Source organism: Hydra vulgaris, chromosome 09 (assembly GCF_038396675.1).
Source record: "Hydra vulgaris chromosome 09, alternate assembly HydraT2T_AEP".
NCBI lineage: Eukaryota > Metazoa > Cnidaria > Hydrozoa > Anthoathecata > Hydridae > Hydra > Hydra vulgaris.
In genome coordinates, this window is record NC_088928.1 from 63413025 (window position 1) to 63438586 (window position 25562).

Sequence of the window (25562 nt, forward strand, 5' to 3'; positions counted from 1 at the left end):
AAATATCAACAAATATTGTTAATGATGTTTTTCATCAATTGTTTTTAAAACAATTGAAGGATTTTTTTAAGTTTGTTAGCGGTAACTATAAAATCACTAATGATATAATCAATAAGTTAGGGTAGAGTGGAGCATACAGGGACACTTAAGAAACAAATACTAGTTGCAAATATATATATATATATATATATATATATATATATATATATATATATATATATATATATATATATATATATATATATATATATATATATATATTTGCAATATATATATATATATATATATTATATTTTATATTGAAATAAAAATTCTTAACTGATTAATAATTAATATATTAAATTTGTGTGGTATATCAAATGAGAGAGAGAACTTAAAATACTAAATAGTGGTACAAGTAACTCCATACTGCCAAAAATAGACTTATTTATATACCGAAGATATATAAGACCACAGTTATAAAAAAAAATTAGTTGGCTGAAAAAGTATTTTTCAAAGTTAATTGAACTTTGATTTTATAACTCTTGATGTTTTTGGCATTAACGAAATTCTTGTAAGTTTTAAACCAAGAATTTTAAGTCTATTAAAATATAAAAAAGTTTTATAGGTCAACTAACATCTTGGTTAAAAGTCTTCACACTATTTCCACTGCGTTGTTCATTTCAGTGCGATTTGGCAACCAAACTGGAGATCAATGTTCTAAAATCGATCTTACGTTAGTAGTGTAGGCTTTTACGATAACGGGTCGATTACGACTTTTAAAACACTTAAGGATTAAATATCCTTGAATTTATAATACACGGACAATTTTTGCAATATGATTGTTGTAACGTAAGTAAGAATCCACAGTAGCACGAAGTTCTTTTGGGTTTGTAGACAAGGCTAAATTATGATCTCCTAATTGATAGTTGTAATTTATATTTTTACAAAATGAAATAGGCGCTATTCTATGAGTAAAACACTTATTATTGGCTACCTTTAACCGTCATTTTTACGGCCAGAGATAAACTTTATCAATGACAACAGCAAGATTGTGACTGTAATCGGCATCCTTAAATGAACTGCATAGCTTGATATCGTTGGCACATAAAATTAGAGAGCAATAAAGATCTTTTACTATAGAAGGTAGATCTTCAATATATAACAAGAATAAAGTTAGACCCAAAATGTTACCCTATTGAACTCCACTAAGAATGCTGGTCTGGATGGATAGTGAATTTCCAACAAAAACCTTTTGATTTCTGTTGGAAAAAAATGCTGATATTTAATGAAGGAGATTGTCAATTATACAGTACATTGCAAGTTTTTTGAAAAGTTTTAGATGAGAAACAGTGTCATATGCAGCCGTGGCGCAGTGGTAGCGCACTTGCCTCAGAAACAAAGGATCCCTGGTTCAAACCCCACCTCTGGGTAAGTTTTGCGACATCGGTTAGGAAGGAGACGTGAACCTCTGATTAAATGCTCATCCGCGGTGCTTTGTGATAAGACCGTAAGGACTTCTTTAGGCACTTAAGTAAAATTAAAAAAAAATATTTAAAAATCAATGCACTCCACGTCAGTAATTGAATTGCTATTTAAAGCTTTATTCCAGTCATTAATTGACTTTGGAAGATTTGTGCACGTTAATCTTTTCGATAAAAAGCCGTGTTGAGTAGGTGTTATTCAATTATTTATGTTACTATCGTTTTCGATAATCCAATAGACCGGAGATTTTTAAAATAGAAGTTTTATTATCTCATAGAAAAATTTTTTTTTTTCATGGGATGATTAATCATTCAGACAAAGTTCGATTATTTTATGAAATCAGTCAAAGTTAATTTAGTACTGCTGAAGATCTTTATCATTTATTAATAATAGTTAAAATAACTTTATCAAGTGGTACTTACGGGAGCATATTTAGTAATGGTACCTGAACTTTAATTTCTTAAATAGTCTTCTGCTTTCTTTTGCTTTTAAAACAAGGATGATGAATTATTTTACTCTGCAGTTTATTAATAAGTAGTGATTGTATAAAGCTGTAAAAAATGCTGCGTTAGTTTATGTACGGATGTACCAACTGTTTAGAATATAATTCCCATTGGGTAATCCTATCGCATTGGGCAATCCTATCGCATTGGGTAATCTTTGTCACTTTCATGAGCTTTTATGCAGCCGTATAATTGAGATGGAATAGCATCAAAAGAATAAACACTGTTATATGTTTATTTTATACTTTATTTAATTTACAATGCAAATAAAACAAAAACTCGACAAAAAAATTAAAAAATAAGTTTAAAGAAAACTTTATATACAACTTGTATTTTGAAATACCAATTAAGTTTTTAAAACTTTGTTAACTTGTTTTAATACGATTAAGTTTTTTTCATGCCTAAAACAATTATACGGTTCGGGTTATTACAAATGGGGTGGTATTTTACCGGTAAAACATTTGTAGAGATTTAGGTTGAGTAGTTTTTTTAATAAAGTTGGTAACACAAAATGCACAGTAACCAATCTTGCCCCGATCATGTGATCAGATGACAAATTTTTATATTTTAAATTTTAGTTTTCATTACAACTTTTTTGTACTTGCTGAAAATTCATGTAGGAAATAAACCATTATGATCCAACATTTAAAAATGCAGGTAATAAACAATTATGATTTAGCAAACATACTAAAAAAAAATAAGATTGTTCTGTTACAAAATATTAAAAGAAAACTAAGGATTTTCAAACGTTTGTCATCTTGCCCGGTCTTAGCCTAAAAATAGTGTTGCAGTGTTTTAAAGATTTTTTTTTTAATTTAATTAATCTTGTTTTAATATCATAACACGTGTTAAAATTATTATTAATAACAATTTTTTAAAAAAAAAAACAGTTTAAAAACCAAATAAACCAAATGCAGACTTGACTTTTTCATTGAATTCATCTGCAACCTGTCGGAATGCCTGACGCACACAATCATCTTCTGGAGCGTATAGGTCAAATGAACACGCTATTGACTAAAAAAATTACTTTTTCATTTAAAACAATTTCAAAAAAAAAATATTGGAAATATAAACAAAAGTTTAACAGAAGTTTCTTTTTCCTTAAATAGTTTTTCAGTTGTTTCCATTTTTTGGTTTCAAAAATTGATACAAATAATTAACCAAAAAAAATTGCGATATTTAGAATGTTAAAAAAAGTTTTTTGATTTGTTTTGCTATCGATCAAAATTTCAAAAAAAGTTTCAATCATAAAACTTTGTTTTAGATCAAGAATTTTAAAAGATTAGCCCAGTGGGCACAAGACGTAATTTAAACGTCTAAAATATGTGTTAATGCGTTTTAATACGTGTTTTAGACAATTTAAACACGCTTTGTGCCGACTGGGATGAAGATTTTGATGAAGTGAGATTAACAGGAGTTATTCTTAACACGGATAATGTTTTTCTATATTTCTGGGATTGAAAATGCAACTTTTGACAGATCAATCTTTATATCTCATTTCTCAAAAATTTCACTTTATTCACATTTAATGTTTTTACTTCAATTATCTTGCAAACGAATATTTTTTAATTTTACGTATGACGTCACATTTCTTCATACTTTAAACATTTCGCTAAAAAAGATCAAATATTTGTTTTTATTCTGTCTTATCTATTTTTTTTTATCACCCAAAGTTCAGATACGAAACAAAGTGTATCTAAGAGTTTATACTATTAGTGGAACTAACAGTGTTAACTACTCTAATAGTTAGGGGAACAGTTTAAAGTATTAGTTATACAAAGTGTAAATTACAGTTTATACTATTAGTCTAAAGTCTAATTCAGATTCTTCTTGGAAAGAGGAATTTAAATTAGATTTTAGACTAAATCCTTCATTAATTTTTTTAATATTACTCTTTTCTCTCTGATATTTTAGAATTCAAAAAACTGTTATAAACCTGCCGCTATACTGTCTATAACGTCATCGTTACGACGTTTGATTTTTTTTTCTCTCTCTATCAAACACTGGACGAAGCTTAGCTAAAGTCAGTTGCAAGTTTTAATTACAAGTTTTGTTACAAAAAACGTTATTTGAAATCAATATTATTCACTACTAATCAATATTTTTGTGTGAAAAAAACAACACCTAGTAAAACACACTGAACCAGTGTATTTTATTATGTGTTGTTCTATATTAGAAGCTCGTCTTGCTAGAATTTGTGTTGTTTGGTTCTGCAACATAATTGCCTTATCAATGGAACCAAACCTGATTCTAATGCGTTTTTCTAGATAGATAAATTGATCATTGATTGCTCATTGATTTATATTTTATTTTATTGTTATTTTAAAAAAATTAATTATCTTAATTATCCTGCATAAAAAGGTTTTGTTTAAAAAAATCATTTTTAGCAGAAAAACTTTATATAAATTTTATAAATTTATATAAATTTTATAAAACTTAAATATATTTTATAAAACTTTTATTTTTACTTTGTTTTCAAACGGAAACTTAAACATTGTTGAAACTTAAACATTGTTGAAACTTAAACATTGTTGAAACTTAAACATTGTTGAAACTTAAACATTGTTGAAACTTAAACATTGTTGAAACTTAAACATTGTTGAAACTTAAACATTGTTGAAACTTAAACATTGTTGAAACTTAAACATTGTTGAAACTTAAACATTGTTGAAACTTAAACATTGTTGAAACTTAAACATTGTTGAAACTTAAACATTGTTGAAACTTAAACATTGTTGAAACTTAAACATTGTTGAAACTTAAACATTTTTGAAACTTGAGCATTGTTGAAACTTAAACATTGCAGTCTTTTACTTTTTAATTTGTCTTATTTGCTTAACAGCAATATAACAGAAAACCTACTTTATCAATTAATTAGAAAAAACCGTTTTCATCAATATATCTACAGAGAAAATTTTATTAAAATATAAAAATAATATAAAATAATAAAATTTTATTTAAATTTGGGATAAATTGCATGTTTTGAAAAATGTTTTGTTACTTGAAAAGTGTGTTACAATTAAGTATACACCCTATAATGTGAAAAAGAAATAAGATAAAAAAATTCTGCAACAGCCCGAATGTGGTGGGTCATTATGGAACTATGTACAAAACCTACTTCTGGCTAAGAGGCTAAATGTGTAAACATTAATAAAAATGTATAGACATTAATAAAAAGAAGAAATATTAACACTATTATTATACACAAAAATGTTGAATAACTTTATGCATGCAGTAAAACGAATGTTTGTAAGTTTCTACTCCACCTGTCAACTACCACACACTAGTTTTATAGATATATGAACAGTTAAATGGATATTTATTAATAAATTTATTTAATAATAACCTAAATATTAACATAAAGACCAATAAATACCAGCAAAAACAACAATACCTTTAAAGTTAACATAAAATCTTTAATTTTATCAAATTCTTCTCCACTTTTTAATCCATTTTCATCACGAATTGCATTAACGTTACCATGCTTGTAGAAATCTAATGCGTAGCTATTAAGTTTGTAATTCATGTTTTCAGAACCATTTTTCATTAATGGAATTTCATGAACATCTGTGTAAACCTTAAAAGTATTTAAAGTAATAAAAAACAATAAAGAAATTGTCAATTTACTAATCATTGCACTGATATAATTTATAAATTGCGCAAAATTCGTATAACTATTGAAAAAATTGCATTATTTTCAATTCAAGTAATTACTTGATAAACTTTGTTGAAAAACTGCATTTTTATGAAAAATTATTTAAATTAGAGAAGTCAAAGTTAAATAATTTGAAATTTTTCCAAAATTTGTTTAACTGAAAGTAGTTTCTTTTATTGTGAAAATATGATCAAACCATTAAAATTTGTATTAAATTTTAGTCAACAGAAAGAATGGTTTACTGCATGTTGATTGTGCGTTGTGATTGTAATTTTCATATAATAAAATGAAATGAAGATAATATAAACACAATAATACAAAAAAAAAATGTCTTCTATTAAATGCAATTTTATTAAATATTAAAAAAAAAAAGCCTGTGAAGCAACAAATGTAATAGACTGAGTGATAACTGAATCTTGTGACAGTTTTTTGATAAAATATCTGTTCAATAAAATAATCAAAATATCAGAAAGTTAAAATCAATGTGGTTGACTAAAAACCTAAACTTAAAGATAAAAGTAAAAAGCAACTTACAGTATACCAGAAGTTTAAAAAAAAACAAATAAAGTTAAAGATTGCAAAAATATCAATTACAAATTGAAAAAATAAACTAATAACTCAATTATGGAGCATGAACATGATTAAGTAAAGAGTCAAAATCAAGTAATTAAATTCATATATTCTCAAACTAAATCAAAGAAAAAACATTTTTACTTTAGTTCGATAATTTAAAAATCAAAAAAACCCACACACATGTGCATATATATTTGTGTGTGTTTTTTAAAAATTTTTATTGTTAATTGACCAAGTAGAAATAAATAAAGATATATTAATTATAAAAGCATAATTTATTACAACATTTGAGTAATGAAGATCGAATAAATCAAAAAAAGCATTTTTCATGCATTTTTTAATTATATTTGTATTTTATTTATTAGTTAAAATTATATTTGTATTTTATTTAGTAAAATGACTAATATGTTAAAAAAAATTTGAAAACGATGAATATAATTATTTTCTAAAAATACAAACTGTTTTTATAAGTTTTTTGTTTTTAAAAAAAGAATTCTTTACATAATCAGTGTTTTTGTTAACTGAACTTCTGCTCTTATATTCATTTGATACAATAAAAGTACTTTGTCTTTTCTCCTCATTGTGTGATTTATAGATCAAAACTTATTAAGAAATATTTAATATATTTAAATGTAGTAAGCTTGTGAAATAACTTTAAATTTGTAACAAAAACAACATTACAAACAAACGAAATCTTTAATTGAACTAGTTTTATAGTCCTCTCACTGCAATCATTTAATACTTCAAGATTATTTACAAACTGTTTAAATTTTAGATAATAGTAATATAGATTCCTTGTCTCAGCTGAGGTCTTAAACCATATTTTTCTGCATTTGCATGGTATTACATATGAAAAATTAACTACCATTTGTCAATAAGTAGAGTCAGACATTGTGGAACATCATTAAACATAAGTCAGGAAACTAAACCTGTTTTCTTTCAGTGGTATAATTTGTAAGCATTAGACAGCTTATTGGCAATGTCAATCCGTTGTGTACATTTTTGTCAAGCAGATACACTATAATATTTAGGACTAAGTACTATGTGTGTCTCTTTAGAGATTTGATAATAGGTTTTGCCTGGTCAGGTTTAAATTTTAAATATCTTTTACCAAAGAGCCTTGATATTCTAAAAATTTTAAGACTATGATACAATATAAAAATATTTCATGCAAACAAAAAAGTAATAAAAAGTTAAATCAAAATTTTAAAACTTGTAAAACAAAAAAATGGCACCAGATATGAAAATTACAGGAATTTCAGCCCATATATCAACTCAGTGTAAAACACAACTGTAATAAAATTCTTATCTCCTATATAATTTTTTTAAAAATCACTCAGGCTGAAAATGCTGCAAAAATAAACTTTTAGAAAGTATATAACTTATACCATAGAATGCATGTGCAAGTAAAGGCTAACTTGGTCTTCACTGTTTGTCACCATACAACACCTTTGTCGTCGATTCTGCTAACTCCAGAATATCAGATTAGCACCTATCTTAAATAACACAATTAAAATAAAAACAGAACTCTAAGAAACTTTTTTTTACAGAGTATTTTTTTTACAGACTTTTTTTTACAGAGTATGCGCAGAATTTTAATAGCTTCTTTATTGTTTTTGTCTTAATAATATTTTGCGAAAACAACAAAGCGTTTTCAAGCTGTTACTAGCAGTCAGCCATTAAAACATCTTCAGTTCAGACTTTAGTTTGATCTTTAGTTTTTACTTTTAACACAACAGAATTTTGATTAATTAGTTAAATTTTTTTCAGGTTTCTTATACAAAGGGTTAAATGGACTATTTGCTTTACTGCTCTGATGAATTTTCCAGCAAGAAACAATATTTATTCATTTATGTAATATCTGCATGCTAGGAGAAGTAAAGGTTTGTCAAGATATGTGGAAAAAGCTGATGCATGCACCTTTTTTGTTACCACCATTTACAAAAGTTGTACCAAAAATGTCTCTGTCAATATATCAGAAATAAAAGTGTACTTTTCTGTATGTTTCTCCAGTGCAAGAATTAAGATAAGGAATTTCAAGAAACTCAGTTCGCCCACCAATCCTGATGGAAGCAACAAGTCGGGAAAGTAGCAGTATTGGGATATCAGGTACATCAATATTTAGGACATGGATCATTGTTATTTCTTTTTGTTCATTAATGATATAAATATAAACACTAAAAACAGATGCAAATTATGTGCAGACATTACAAAATCAATATCTTTATTAGATCATAAAGTACAGTAGTACAAAATCAGATCATAAAGTAGCAGTACAAAAGACTTACAAAAAGCAAAATGCTTCAAACAAATAAATTCAGGGCTCTAATTAAGTGTATCACAATTGCTTTTCACACCTTGGCATTAGTTTTTTTTTTTTTTAATATTTTTGAGATTTTTTTTTTGTTAATTTTTTTTTCTTTATTAATTTAGCATTTTTTTTTTTACAATTCTTAAAAGAAATGTTTTTGTGTAAGTTTTTTATTAGGGATCATAAAGTACGTCATGCTAAATTTATCTTTTAAATGGAATTGCGGTAGTGGTGTAGTGGTAGAGCACTCGCTTCATAAGCGAGAGGTTCCAAGTTTGATCCCCACCACGTGCCTGGTAGTACCGCGCTTAACTCGTTTCTCAGAGCAGCGGCCTTGTTCGTCAAAGTTCGTGTTTCGGAGTTATAGAGTTGAGAGAGGGTTATACAACAAATAAGCAGCCTCCTTGTCTGTAGTGGCCTTCTCAGCCTTCTCGGAGGTGAAATAACAAAAAAAAAAAAAAAAAAAAAAAGTATGATCACTTGCACTCGCTTTTGAATTTAAATTATTTTAAACCTCTGTGTAGAAACCAATAATATTTTAAAGTTTTATTTAATTTGATTTACTCAATGCATAAAAATACATCACAGTAAATTTACCTATAAACTAAATCAAAACAATTAGTTAAGTTACTCCAGTTAAGTTACTCAACTAACTAGTTTACTTAATATACTCAAAGACTTACAAAAGTTAGCCATACAAATGTAAACCACACAGGTATAACCACAGATGTCCACGTTTCAAGTTTTATAAATTTTTATGATATGTTACTAACTAAGCTATTTTGATTTTTAAAGTCATAACAAAAAAGGTATGTTATAAGGTTCTATGGCCATTACAAAAAAGGGCAACTTTAAAACAACCACTATTGTCCAATGTTAACTGGATAACAGTTAACAAAATTATTTATAACTAAACCAATAATAATAAAAGGATAAGTCACATGACTAACTTTTAACCTTACAAAAAAATATGTCAGATGATGAAAACAACACAAAAAAAGATTTAAAAAAAAACAGTTAAAAGAGGAAAGAGATCTAAGATTGAAAAATCATGTGACAGTCTAATGAGATCAAGTCGTATTCATAACTCGTTAGGGTTATGATTCAATATATCTCTCAACAATCAAAACTAGAAGAGGTGACATATACAACTTGCAGTTGTATATTTCACCTCTCATAGGTGCAATGAAAGACTTATCAATGACTTAAATACAATTGATTTGTAAAATCCTTAGTGTAATTTTTAAGTATTTGAAGAAAATTCTATTAGAAGAGGCCACAATAAAAAAATGCATCGACAAAAAAGCAAAAAAAAGCAAACATAATTTTTTCACAATTAGTGAACAAATAAAACCATTTACTACAAGAAATTACAAATGCAAAAAAATTGAACATATTTGAAATCCTATGTAATAGATATATACAAAACAGCGAAAAGCTGTTAAAGTCTGACATCTACTGTTATTATACTGTAATTAGATAAATAACATAAATAATATTAAAAAAACAAATTTTCTTTTTAATTTTTTAAAATTGTACAAATTGTTCCATCAAAATTGAATGTTTTAAATAAAGTTTAAATTAATTATATTATTAGTTGAAAAAAGAGTTACCTGATTTCGTACTTTAGATATGCGATCATATGGAATGTACACATTTTCATCAGAATGACTTGATGTCCCAACAAAATTTGAGCAGCATTTATTGTTGAAAGATAATTTCCAAATCAACGATTCAATTGTATTTTCTATATTTTCAATAAGAAAAGAAAATTAATTAAGATAATAAAAAACAAAAATGTTAATTTTTTTATATATATGTATATATACTTTTATTGTTAGTATATATATAAAAATATGTAAACAGGTTTTATCTAACGCCAAAACCCGCGATTCTTAAGTCATGAAATCTCGTATCTCATCTCAAAAATTAGGCTCTCGTGACTTCTGGAGAATCTTTAATAGTATTATTAATAAGGGAAAACCTTTAATTCCACCTCTCTTGTATAAATCAGACTTTTTCACCTCACCAAAAGACAATGCTGAATTGTTTGCTAAAAACTTTTCTTCAATATCATCTCTTGATTCCACTAGTTGAGTTCTACATGATATTGCTAACAAACAGGTTGATCCATTGCTTGACATTCATATCACTCCAGCTTCTGTATCTAAATTGATTTCCTGCCTAGACTCTTCCACAGCTTGTGGCCCGGACAACATACCTGTTATTGTCTTGCAGAAGTGTTCTTCGGAGCTGTTGTCTATACTCTCAAAACTATTCAACAAGTGCTTATCAGAGTTTTGTTTTCAAGCCTGCTGGAAAGCGACATCTGTTATCCTTGTAAGCAAGGTTTTTGAATCTTTAATTAACAAACACTTAATTTCTCATCTTGAATCTAATAACTTACTTTCTGACCATCAATATGGATTTTGATCTTCTCGTTCTACAGCTGATTTGCTAACAGTAATAACTGATAGGTTTTATCGTGAATTAGATAAAAGTGGAGAGGTTAAGGCCATCGCTCTTGACGTTTCAAAAGCTTTTGATAAAGTTTGGCATGCTGGTCTTCTCCATAAGCTTTCTTCTTATGGTGTATCTGCCAACATCTTTAAGAATATTGAATCCTTCCTTTAAAATTAGTATAAAAATTGTCCTCAATGGACAGCACTCTTCTTCTTATTCTGTAACATCAGGGATTCCTCAAGGTTCTATCCTTGGCCCTATACTCTTTTTAATTTACATTAACAATCTTTCAGATATTCTCACATCTGAGGTGGCATTGTTTGCTGAAAATACTACCATTTATTCTTGTCGTGATAAGAAGCCAACACTCTCTGATTGCTTGGAGGGGGCATCTGGCTTGAAAAGGATCTCAATTCTGCTACAACATGGGGCTCAGAGTGGCTGGTGAACTTTAATACAGATAAAACTCAATTTTTTCAGCCAATCGTTATTGCAATAATTTAGATTTTCCATTATTTATGAACGGTGATGTACTCGATGAGTCATCTACTTTATTTAGCACTTACTTCCAATCTTTCTTAGAAACCATATATCAAATCAGTTGCAAAATTAGCATCTGCTAAGGTTGCATCTCTTTATCGAGCTTGTCACTTTCTTACTTCGGATTCTAATCTCTATAAATCTCAAATCCAGCCTTGTATGGAATACTGTTGCCATATCTGGAGCGGATCTTCTAACGATGCCCTTTCGCTTTTAGACAAGGTGCAAAAACGCATTGCAAACATAGTTGGACCTGCTCTTGCAGCCAACCTCCAACCATTATCACTTTGTCGTAATGTTGCTTCTCTTTCTCTTTTCTACAAATACTATAATGGGCACTGCTCTAAAGAGCTAGCGTCTCTTGTGCCTTCTACTAAAATTCATTCTCGTGTTACTAGTCCTTCAATTAAGTCTCATCCTTTTTCTATGACTGTTCTTAAGTGCTCCAAAATTGCTTATTCGTCTAGTTTTTTTACCTCGAACATCAGCTCTTTGGAATTCGCTTCCTTCATCTTGCTTTCCTGATTCATATAATTTGCAATCCTTTAAGTTGCCCTTCAATCATTATCTTGCTCTACAATCTTCATCTTTTCAGTAACTTCAGTAACTTCCAACTTTAATTAACTTTTCAGTAACTTCCAACTTTAATTAGTGCTTTTCAACTTTAACTATCAATTAGTGCTTTCCAACTTTAACTAGTGTTTAAATAAAAATTGATAACGGTCTTTATATAAAACATAGAAACGAGGTAGACAATTTTTTCCAACCTCGTTTCTCAAGTGAAGAGAACCTCCAAACATCAAAATTTAAATTATAGAAAAAATATATCGCAGGAAGTTGAGAATAGTTATAATTAATTATAGTTATAATACAATAACTGTTGTAATACTAATGTATGCCTCTTATACTAATACTAATGTAATACTAATGTAATACTAATGTAATACTAATGTAATACTAATGTAAAACTAATGTAATACTAATGTAATACTAATGTAATACTAATGTAATACTAATGTAATACTAATGTAATACTAATGCAATACTAATGTAATACTAATGTAATACTAATGTAATACTAATGTAATACTAATGTAATACTAATGTAATACTAATGTAATACTAATGTAATACTAATGTAATACTAATGTAATACTAATGTAATACTAATGTAATACTAATGTAATAACTAATGTTATAATAGTTCTAATGTAATAACTGTAATTATTTTGCAACTAAGAAGTTGCATCAACTTAAAAATCAACATCAACTACATTAGAAAATTAAAAAATCATGAAAAGAATTCTTTAGAAATAATGTAATTTTAGATTGGTCATTATCAATTATAGGATTTTTATTAGTTTCAGATTCTAAGAATAAATGGGCTTTCCAATGTAATCTTTTAATAAACTGTTCAAATTTTTTAATTAAAGAAATAGTATAACTTTTTTTGTCTGGGATTGGGATATTTTTACATATTAATTAAAACAATTCGTAACTTCCTATGAAACATTTATTCTATAATTTGAATTGTTTGATGTTTAGACATTCTTTCTGATAAGAAATAAGTTGAACAAAGAATAATGAATAAAGAATAGGTGTGTTTTTAATAACTTTTATCTATATCTATATCTATATATATATATATATATATATATATATATATATATATATATATATATATATATATATATATATATATATATATACATATATATATATATATATATATATATATATATATATATATATATATATATATATATGTATATATATATATATACATATTTTATAGTTAGTTACTGCAAAGCAACCTTATAATGTTGCAATAACAAATGATTTTATAGAAACCAAGCCATTAATGTTGCTCTTCATGAGCATGATCATGGAACAGGTCTCATTACCTTTAGGTAATTTGTTTTGGGCCTCAACGCTATTGTGTTTAAATACCAAGCTTTTTTAATTTCATAATAAATTTGTGCACTTTTAAAATACCACCAGTTAACAAAAATAATAGTAAAAAAATGCACAATTGGTATAGATAAAAAACCTTCCATTATTTGTAATGACGTTATTATATAGTTAATGATTTGTAAATTTCTATTTGCGCCGATTGCTTGAAAATGCCCTTAAAAACTCAAAAAATGCAAAAATTTTAAATTTTGAAAGAGTGGCGCTAGTATAAATAGTCATCTAAAAAAAAATATTGAAAAATTTTATAAAGAAAACAATACCAGGGGATTATTTTATGACACTCTGAGTATTAAAATTTGTCCATGAGAGTCAAATAGGCATGGGCTAATATATATATATATATATATATATATATATATATATATACACATATACATATACATATATATATATACATATACATATATACATATATATATATATATATATATATATACATATACATATATATATATATATATATATATATATATATATATATATATATATATATACATATACATATACATATATGTATATATATACATATACATATACATATACATATATATATATATATATATATATATATATACATATACATATACATATACATATATGTATATATATATATATATATATATATATATATATATATATATTATAGTTAGTTACCGCAAAGCAACCTTGTTGTGCTGCAATAAAAAATGACATTACGGAAACCAAGAACATTACTGTTGCTTTTCATGAGCATGATCATGCAACAGGTCTCATCACCTTTAAAATTTTTACCTTTAGGTAAAAATTTTTTTTTCTATATGTCTAAAAATTTGAATAAAAACCATCTACAGCTAACTAAAGATTTTAATTTTCATTACTTTACAGTATGATGATTTTATTGGAAGTTAAATGCCTTCATGCACAGTGGTAGATAAATATCCTAAACATCAAAGCTTAAAGCCAAAATGATTATTTAGACTTTTCAAGTACTAAAATTATTAACAATCTTACATTTAAATTACATTTATTTACATAATATTCATAACACTTACATAATGTTCACAACATTTAAATAATGTTCACAACATTTACATAATGTTCACAACAACAAAAAGTTAGTAATCATTAGAGCAACTTTTGAAATTTTTGTTTATGAAACAAATGTTAATTTTTTTAATTAAAATTCTTAACTTACATTATAACATAATTTACTTACAAAAAAAACTTGATCATGTTACAAAAATTTACACACATGCACACACACAGATATATATACATACATATATATATATATATATATATATATCTATATATATATATATATATATATATATATATACACACAAAAACAAAAAAAATATAACTTTATATATATATGTATGTATATGTGTGTGTGTATATATATATATATATATATATATATATATATATATATATATATATATATATATATATATATCAGAGGCTATTCTAGGAAAATAGTTTGGGCTGTGGTCCTCCCAGTGCCGGAACTTTTCCGTAAGGAAATTTGCCATATAATGGCATTTTTTTGCACAAAAAAAAACAAACGAAATTTGCGATAAAAAAAAGATCCTCAATTTCTGAATTTGGGCAGTGCCCAAATATGATCGGAGCTGTTAAAAACGGTCTAGAATAGCTCCTGCATATATATATATATATATATATATATATATATATATATATATATATATATATATATATATATACATATATATATATATATACATATATATATATATATATATATATATATATTTATATATACATATGTATATATATATGTATATAAATATTTATATATATATATACATATATATATATATATATATATATATATATATATATATATATATATATATATATATATATATATATATATATGAATAAATAATATAAAGACCTTCAGGAACTTTAGAATTGTTTAACGAGGTGAACTTGATATGTGATAAGGGAAGCATAACATCTTCACCATATGTTACATTTATATAATTTGATATAGAATGTAAATACATGTTGTAGACTTTTTTGACTCGCTCATTATACTTTTGGATTTCCTATATAATTAAAATTGTATTTGAAAAAAGTTAGAAACAATTATTTATAAATATTTATTTAATTAAATGCATAAAAAATAACTGAAAATAATTTTTTAATTTATATTGAATAAATTAAGTTAAAACATCTGCTTAATGTATTTAAACTTATCCTTATAAAATTTTTTAAATATAATACATTGTATATATATACAATAAAAATATTATAAAAAATTGTTTAAATAAAAATAAATAATAAAACTTCTGTATGTTCTTGCATCTTAAGTAAGAAAAATGCTATTTCCAAAACTCTCTAACTTTTCTCTAAATATTTACAACTACCATAGGGATAACTGGACGTTATTAATTAGGACTACCATAAAGCTAACTGGAAGTCATTGATTCATGTTTGGGCTGGTTCTTCTTATGATACCCTTTCATCTCTGAAATGAAATTCTTTTTCAATTTTTTTATGCTTAAAAAAGATTTATTTATCCAATCATTCTCCTTGCAGTGCTTTCTTGACTCATTTTTGATTCAGTACAATTTTCAGTTTTTTAAGTTTTTATTTCAAACTATTTTTGAGATCTTGAACTCTTTACTTTAATTTCCAGTAACATAAATAGTGGCTGTATGCAGCCTTTTTAGAAAACTATTTTTATTAAAAATAAAGCATACAAACTAGTTTATGGTACTATCTTGGCTATCAGCATTAAGAAAGGGGTAAACAAAAAGTTTTTATTTTTGTTTCAAATCCTAATCAAGAGGCAGTAAAACACAATTTTCTCAACCTAATATTTAATACCTACAAACCTCTTCCTAATATTTTCAGCCTCCAATCTACACTTTCCTATTTTCAATATCCAACTTACAAAATCTTACCTATATTCCTACCTACGCCCTCCTACTTATATAATTTTGTGTACAACTAATAATCTCCTACCTTTAACAATGCCTACTAATAACATCCTACCTACAACCTCCTACCTTCAAACTCTTACTAACAACCTCCTACCAACAACATCCTACCTACAACCTATCTAAAACCAAATAAATAAAACCTCCTACTGACATTCACATACCTTTATATTCCTACCTACATCCTCCTACCTAAATCTTCCCACCTAAACTTAACTCTTTTACATTAAAGCATAAGATCAAAATAATTGAGTAAATGAATACTTTTTTTAAAAATTTAAAATAACTGGTTTTTACAAATTTTTTTTAATTTTTTATTACGTTTAGAAATTAACGTGCATAAAAATACTTTTAGCTTCAAAATTTTTTTTTCTAAAGAAATAAATAAAAGGCTTGGTCAAAATTTTTGATATATATGTAAAGTTTTTAACATGTAGTGTAAACTTTATTTTAAATTATATTATTTATAATTATTATATTTTTTAATAATTTTTCTAATTAGATGCATCGTACTTAACAATAATTGCAACAATAATTTTATGGTTTTGAAAGTTATTTTAAAATAGAAATACAAAAAGAGACAACAATCTCTTAATTTCTCCAAAAGTTATGTTTTATTTTTTAAAATAACTAAATTCAAACTTTAAGTTCTTATTATAAGCCCAACTATTATATCTTTTATATCAATTATGTTTATATTCATTTAAAAACTTAGATATTCAGTTTAAAACTTAGACATAAACAATTCTAAACTATTATACACCTCTTTTTTAAGACCGTATCTAGGCTACGCAAATTCAGTTTGGTATCCTTACTTAGAACAAGTCAAAAAGAACAAAATGTCTTCAAGGGAAAAACTATGAAACTAGACTAACCTACTTTGAATTAACAACTCTTGGAAAAAGATGCAAACGTAACGACCTAATCTAATTTAAAATAATAGTAAACAAAATAGATTATTTAACCTTGGGAATGCCCACCTGATTTAAAAGTAAAAAATCCAAAGAGATACAAAGAGATAACAAACTGTGTTATTAATGGCTGGAATAACTTAATGGCTGGAATAACTTAATGGCTGGACTGTGTTATTAATGGTTGGAATAACTTAATGGCTCGAATAACTTAATGGCTGGACTGTGTTATTAATGGTTGGAATAACTTAATGGCTCGAATAATTTAATGACTGGAATAACTTAATGGTTGGAATAACTTAATGGCTGGAATAACTTAATGGCTGGAATAACTTAATGGCTGGACTGTGTTATTAATGGTTGGAATAACTTAATGGCTGGAATAACTTAATGGCTGGAATAACTTAATGGTTGGAATAACTTAATGGCTGGAATAACTTAGATCAAAACATTGTAGAGTAAAAACTTTCAACTAAAACATTTAAAGAGTTTAAATCAAAGTTGGACTTTTTTAACATAAATTTGATATTATAAAATTTATATTAAAAATATGTCTAACTTAAATATTTTACAATTTATATTATGAAGTTTATGTTAAAAATAAGTCTAACTATATAGAATTTTTTAACATAAAGATTATTTAGTACACTGTTGTTGAACATGTACATAGTTATTATTAAAATGTATAAAATAAATTAGTGCTGCGCAACGATTAAATATTTTAATTGCGATTAATCATATGATTTTCTGCAACACAGAAATACAATAGTTCAACAATGAAATTTCAATTTTTAAGTAGTGGATTGTGTGAATTTATTCTTTCATTGTATGAACAAAAGTGCAATAACATTTGGTTTGTTAAAACTTCAAGCAATTTTATCTGCCTTTTTATCGAGTCATCCTTGTGTTCTGAGTCAGACTCTGATAAAGCAACTAATATAGCAAACTTTTTCTTAGATGGCTTTAATGTTATTGCTTACACAGGTTCATCTGCAAAAAACCTCTTTTCCTTGAATAAATTAGTGACCGAGTCCCACACCTCACCTCTCTCAACTCTGGGTCTGGGTACTTTAGGTCTTTAAATATCAGGTCTAATGTGGTTGTAATATTTAGATATGCAGTGTTTGCATTTTCCTTGCATGTCTCCAGGTCTGTCCTAAATGTTGACTTGAATTTGACAATAAATGGGGATATGGGCATATTAAAAAACTCAGATGATGGCAGGGCCATGATCTGAGTTTTTTAATATGCCCAGAGTTGAACTACATCTGGTTGGAATGTCTTGTATAAGCAACTCTTTCTTTTACCAAGCTAATTTTTTTTTTTTTGATTGATTCTGCAGCACTTGCTGAACTGCATTTAAATAGCCCACTACCATACTGAATTTGGCCAGAGCAATGTAAAACGCTGTTGCGCAGAGAAACTGTGACAGAATGCTGAAGACTGTGTGTTCAAAAAGCAGATATCTATAATTCTTGCTCTATCTGTGCTAAGTGTTCTGAATTAATTTGAAATGCCCCACTGCTGTGCAATATGAATAAAATGTTCTGCGTACATTTCAGTAAAAAGTCTTTCTTGTGTCTACATTACAGTAGGAGCATGTGAATGCAGTTTCCATTGTTCATCAATGTAGTGCACAGTAACTCCGATATAATTATGGTTACCCAGCTATTACCAAAAGTCGCTGGTGGGGGCAACAGTTTGTGCAGTTATTTGTTGCAATCCTAATAACTTGATATTTGCAATATTAAACTTTGCAATAGGATTTGTTATCTTACCTTTCTCTTGTTTCTCTATAGTTCTCCCACGTGGTTTAAAATAAAAATGTCCATTAAAGATTTCAGTACCAATAATATGAAAAATATTTAGTTTCAAGAAATATTGATGTTGTTCATTATTCAATTTTACAATAAAAATTTAAATAATCATTTGTTTGTTGTTGTTTGTTTTTATTTTTCTAACTTTTATAGCCTGTTTTCTTTTTTTTGGAAGAAGTTGGAACTAAAATGACTGGTAAAGTAGTTTTTTTATTAGTACTGACAATTTTAGTACTGTGCAATTTCTTTTTGTTTCAGTTTTGTCTTTCTAAAATAATTCTTTTTAAAATTATTTTAGGCAAGTTTTGTTTTATTTTTTATAGCAATTGGAAAGAGTTAAACTGCGTTGAAGTAGCAGTTGAATTTCTTGGAGAAGATGTTGCTCCACCTGAATCCAAGGAAGTCATTTACCCAAAACGTCATTTAGAAGTTACATCAAGTATGTCAGCTAACTTAAATCCTACGGTTTGTTCAGTTTTTTTTCCAAGAAATGACATTATTGGTGCGCAACCCTGAACATGCAACATTGGTTAGAAATCATGTTAAATTATCTCAGTTTTACAATTATGAACCTTCAGTAAGACAAAACATCTGTTCAACATTTTATGGCAAGAAACTATTTCAGCAATATACTGCTGATCATATGTTAAAATTGAAAAGCATTTTTTCACAATTTTTAAAAATCATTGAAAATTGTGTCTTGCTTTTCTAGAAATAAACAAAGCAAACTGAGAAGTATGAAATATGATGCCTTACATTAAGATGCAAGTAACCTTGATAACAATCATAACATTAGACCAGGGTTTGTTGTAGTTTTTTATTTACTTAGGTCTTAAAAAAAACTTTAAAATATTAAAATTTATTAAGCTACATATTGTTTGTTTTTTTTACTTTTTTTTTTCTTTTTTTTTTTTTCAAAATTCCTAATTATAATTTCTTGGACCCATCAGATAAGTGGTAATATTTATATTTTAATTGAAATTTAACCTTGTGTATATTTATTTTTTATTATACTCACTTTTCATAACTTTCAAATATTCTAAGATACCATGACAGATAAGTTTAAGATTATTGTAATAACTTTTTTTGTTATCAATTTTTATGATTATTATTATTTAAACTATTTTCAGATTTGTTATATATTTTAATTGTAATATTATTTTCTACATTTTTTATGAATCAAATTTTATTAAATATGTTATATAATAGATAAGAATTATTTTAAAACTAAATGTATTTTTTTTTTTTTTTTAGTTGTCATTGCTTTATTAGTTTGCTTTACTGCTGAAACATGGTTTTAATTTATTTATTAAATTATTAAATTTCATATCATATAAATTTAATTTATTAAATTTATATGATATGAAATTTACTGCGTTAATCATTATTTAACAGTTATGAAGAAATTGGAATTCTTAACTATTGAGGTAAAAATAATTTTGTTTAGTGGTAACATTAAAAAGCCTTTATTTTTATGGTTAATTGTGCTATAGCTATTATTATATTATTATATTTATATATTAGGGTGTGACATCCACCCCCTATATTCTAAAAAAGATCTGTTCATATTATGAAAACTTTTTATTGGTTCTCACAAGCAACTTCGTTAAATTTTTTCAAAATTTTATTGGATTTAGGGGGAGCACAAGACCCTTGAACACTTACAGGGTTCCTAATATTATATAAAAAAAAGTTTTCTAAAAGAAGCAAAATTATATAAAAATTTTAAAAATAACAATCATTTTATAAAAAAAATTATATTTAAGAATTTTTTTGCAATAATTATCAAAAAAAAAAATATTATTTTTATTTAAAGGTTTAAAAATGTTATTTTTCAGCAAAAAACTCTAAAATAATAATTCTTTAATAACCTTATGATTATTTTTAAAATTTTTATATAAATTCGCTTCTTTTGATACTCAACATGACATACTTTACAAAAATTTGTATTTTATTCTTTTCAAAAAATTTATTAAGTTAGTTGTTATTTGTAATTTATTACTAACCCGTATTATGGGTTGCTTACTGCTAGTATAAATTAATATAACAATAATAATTAGCAGCAATAAGCAAAAAAGATATAAGAAATGAAAACTTTTACAGACAAAGAAAAAATTAAGTAAATATTGTCAACTTGAGAAATCTTGTAAAAAAAAAAAAATCGAATGGCTAAAACTCACAGCAAACTCATTGTAAAGACTAAAACTAACGATTTAACAATAAGTGCAATTCTATAAATTAATAATAAATTAATTATATTAATTATCAATAAATTATTTGTTGATTTAATATTTTATTACCGTGATAAATATATCAGGAAGCTTTTTTAATATAAGAACACTTGTACTTCTTTTCTTCTTCTCAAGCGCTGGATGGACTTCAGTATTGGTAAAAAAGTAGCATAAAACTGCAATAAGATCCTCCATAAACTGCGCTGTGTATAAACCATTTTTATGTCTGGTGGCATTATTACAAAACTGATGGAAGATTCCAGAATTTAATAAAGAAACAAAAACAAAATTGCATGGTTCATGATAATACAAATGTGAAGCTAATCCTGCTAAGCCTAGTGGAGTCCCGTCACTTTTTAACAACCCCTACATCAAGTTATGGTTAAACCAAAATTAAAAATAAAACCATGTTGAAAGGACAAAAATTATAAGTAGCAATAAAAAAAACAATTAAAATAAAAACCATATTCTATCATATTATAATAAAAATATTAGACATATTATAAAAATAAAAAGATATTTTAAATATTACAATTACTAAGAACGAACCTCTCTAATTAGAAATTGAACACTAAACAAAAAAAAATGCTTAAACTGAATATCTAGCTCAGGATACTCTTTTAACAATAATGGATACTTTAGCAGCGCCAACATCCTAAATAAATTTTAAAATAATTCTGTAACTGTGCTAAATTTTACAATTGTGTTAATTATTGTGTAACAAATATTTCAAAAAAATTCTCATATCCCTCTCTGAGTCAAATAACATGCTGTCAGAATATCAATAGGGTTTTTGATCTTCTCACTCTATGGCTTACTTGTTAACTGCAGTGACTGAAAGATTTTATTGAGCATTAGAGGCTCAATAAAATCTTTCAGTCATTATTATCTAAAGCTTTTGAAAAAGTTTGACATGTTGGTTTTCACCATTAGCTTGCTTCATATTGAGTGTCTGGGAAAGTTTTTGAGATTTATTAAAGTCATCCTTAAAACACAACACTCTTCTTCATTTCCATTAACTTCTAAGGTTACTCAAGGTTCTATTCTTGGTCCTATTTTATTTCTTATGTAAATCAATGATCTTCCCAATAACCTTACATCTAAAGTAGCTCTTTTTGCTGATGACTCAACTATATGCTCCTGTCTCGAAAAGTCTTCTCTTTTCAATTGCTAAGAACAGGCAGCCAATCTTGAATCTAATCTCACTACTGTAAAAGATTCGGGTTCACAGTGGCCTCTAAAACTTAACTCCAACAAAACTCAGTTATTTACTTATTGTTTACTACTGAATTTTCATGGAAACCGTATAGGCATTCGATTACTAAATTCGGATCTGCTAAAATTGCCTCTCTTTATCATGCATGTCATTTTCTCATGCCTGATTCCACTCTCTACTTCTAAAAATCTCTTATTCATCCTTGTATGGAAAACTGTTGACATAATTAGTCTTGTTCTTCTAATGATGTTTTTTCTTTTCTAGACAAGGTCTAAAAACGCATCGAAAACATAGTTGGACCTGTTCTATTTGCTAAGCTTGAGACTCTTTCCCATCGTCATAAAGTTGCATCTCATCATGGTCGCTGCCTAAAGGAGTTATCATCACAAGTTTCATCAACTAAAACTCATTCTTGCTTGACTTATCATTCAGCTAAGTTTCATTCTTTTAATGCATTTGTCCCTGCATGCTCCAAAACTTTTATTTTTCCTCGTACTTCAATCCTTTGAAACTTTCTCCCGTCTTCATGCTTTCCTGACTCATACAACCTACAAATTTTATCAAACATTGTCTTGCTCTATAACTCTATCCCAGATGATAACTCAACTTTATACTCCTTGTCTTGACAAAATATTTTTTATTTTTGATTGCTTAGTGCAGACAGCAAATCTAAACCTGATCGCTCTTCTGTAACAGCATAGGGCTTGCAGTGAGCTGTAAACTTTAACTCCAACAAAACTCAGTTATTTACTACAAACAGCTATCATAATGCTGTTGGTATTCTTTTATTAATGAATGGCAAACCTCTCAATGAGTCATTGTCTTTACGCCTGCTTTGATTTTCATTTACTACTGACCTCTCATGGAAACCATATCTTTCTCCTGATTCCATTATCTATTTGCCTCTGTATGTAATGTTTGGAATAATTTATCTAATGTTGCACTTTCTCTTATAAACAAGGTCCAAACGCATTGTAAACATAGTTAGACCTGCTCTATCTGCCAAGCTTCAACCACTCTCCTATTGTCATAAGATTTTTCCTTCCTTTTTAGAAATTATGATGGCTACTCAACGGAACTACCACCTCTATTACCTATTTTTCATCTTTTTCTTCATCTTGGTATTTTCCTTGCACTTTAATGCTTTGGAACTCTCGCATTGTTGGGAGTGAATTGGTATTATATATATATATATGTATATATATATATATGTATATATATATATATGTATATATATATATATATATATATATATATATATTTCTATTTAAATATATATATACATATATGGATATATATATATATATATATTTCTATTTAAATATATATATACATATATGGATATATATATATATATATTTCTATTTAAATATATATATACATATATGGATATATATATATATATATATATGGATATATATATATATATATATATATATATATATTAATATTAACTTTATTTTTTCACTAATTCACTCCCAATAAGACTAGTTTAGGTTATTGTTATACACATTGAACAACAGTGGAGACAGCATGTGGAGACTTTCTTTTGAACAACAGTGGAGACAGAACACTATTGCTATAAGAAAATGATTAGAGTAAAATACTAAACCATAAAAATTGAGCTGTTACTAAACCATAAAAATTGACCAAAGATACACGCAATGCATAGATAACGCAAGATATAGATACACAGACCAAAGATACGCGCAAGATATAGAAATAATTTTAGAAAGCTTCCATTTAGGAAACTTTCTTAAAGTATCTATGATAGAGAATGTTATGACTCTCTTGCCAAAAGAAATTCATATCCAAGATCTTACTAATATCAATACATGCATGTGCAAACTATGTAACAATTAAAAAATTAAAGATCTTTCATACTAAAAACAGGCATAAAAGTGCTATGCTTTTCCGTAAATTTGATATAATTAGGATTTGGAAGACAAAATTGTTCTTAAATCCAAAGAAGAAATTCTAGCAAGAGCAATTGAGTTATGAAGTTCAAAATAGTCATGTGCTTTTCCACAAATCATTTGATTCATAATAAACTTTATCAAGAGTAACAAAACGGATCTTTAAGAAATTTGCAGTTTCTTCTATTTTATTTTATTAAAGTATTTTATATATAAATTTTAAAATATTTTATATATAAAATCATTTATGTTATATGTTATATATATTTTTTTGGTTTTTTATTTACCTCTCTAAGGCTGAGGGGACCACTATAGTCAAGAAGGCTACATTTTATTTTCTTATTTTTTTAAATGTGTTTGATACTCTCTCTCCCTCAACTCTTTAACTCCAAAACACAAACCTTGACAAACAAGTTAAGTGCAGAGGAACAGGTTAAGCGCAGTACTACCAGGGAAATGGTGGGGATCTAACTCGAAACTTCTTTCTTACAAAACAAGTGCTCGACCACTACATCACTACCACATTATTCATGGTTAACTAAATTAAACAATAGTGATTATGTCATATGTGACATACATTAACAGATCCAAAGCAGAGTCAATGATAGGTGATAGGCTACATTTATAGTTTCATTAATAAGTCACAAGACCTTAAAAAAGTATAGTTATTTTTTACTAAACTTTAAATTTATTAACTTTACTGCTTTTATGACCAAAAGGTTAGAATAAAGTTTTTATTTACAACGATTAAAATTTTATAATGCAATGCAAAAAATGTTTTAAAACATTGAACATTGGGCTAAATTTTCAACTTTTATGACTAGACTACATAGAAAATGCAGCTTTAGCAGCCTTATGAGCATCAAATTTTTATAAGTTTTGAAGTAATTTGAACAGACAACTTATTTGCCTATGTGTTTGTTTGCTCAAGTGAGTGACAAATATTTCTACATTTGTTACTTAAATCTCGACTATTTTGAATGACGACACTATTAAACACATTAGTTTTGAACTCCTTTATCAAATCAAATGAAAAG

General features: G+C 26.5%; 1 protein-coding gene across 2 annotated transcripts in view; it reads right to left on the reverse strand.

Moving 5' to 3' along the window:
* Positions 1-2191: 2191 nt before the first annotated feature.
* LOC100215577 (probable ATP-dependent RNA helicase DDX60) overlaps positions 2192-25562 on the reverse strand; it is a 73356-nt gene continuing 49985 nt past the window's right edge. For both annotated transcript variants that reach the window (XM_065806310.1, XM_065806311.1), the window contains exons 6-11: positions 21943-22048; positions 21463-21759; positions 15384-15537; positions 10120-10253; positions 5362-5544; positions 2192-2981 (exon numbers count right to left, since the gene is read on the reverse strand). In XM_065806310.1, the coding sequence (XP_065662382.1) occupies positions 2859-2981; positions 5362-5544; positions 10120-10253; positions 15384-15537; positions 21463-21759; positions 21943-22048 (997 nt within the window). In that variant the 3' untranslated portion in view covers positions 2192-2858. The remainder of the gene's footprint in view (positions 2982-5361; positions 5545-10119; positions 10254-15383; positions 15538-21462; positions 21760-21942; positions 22049-25562) is intronic.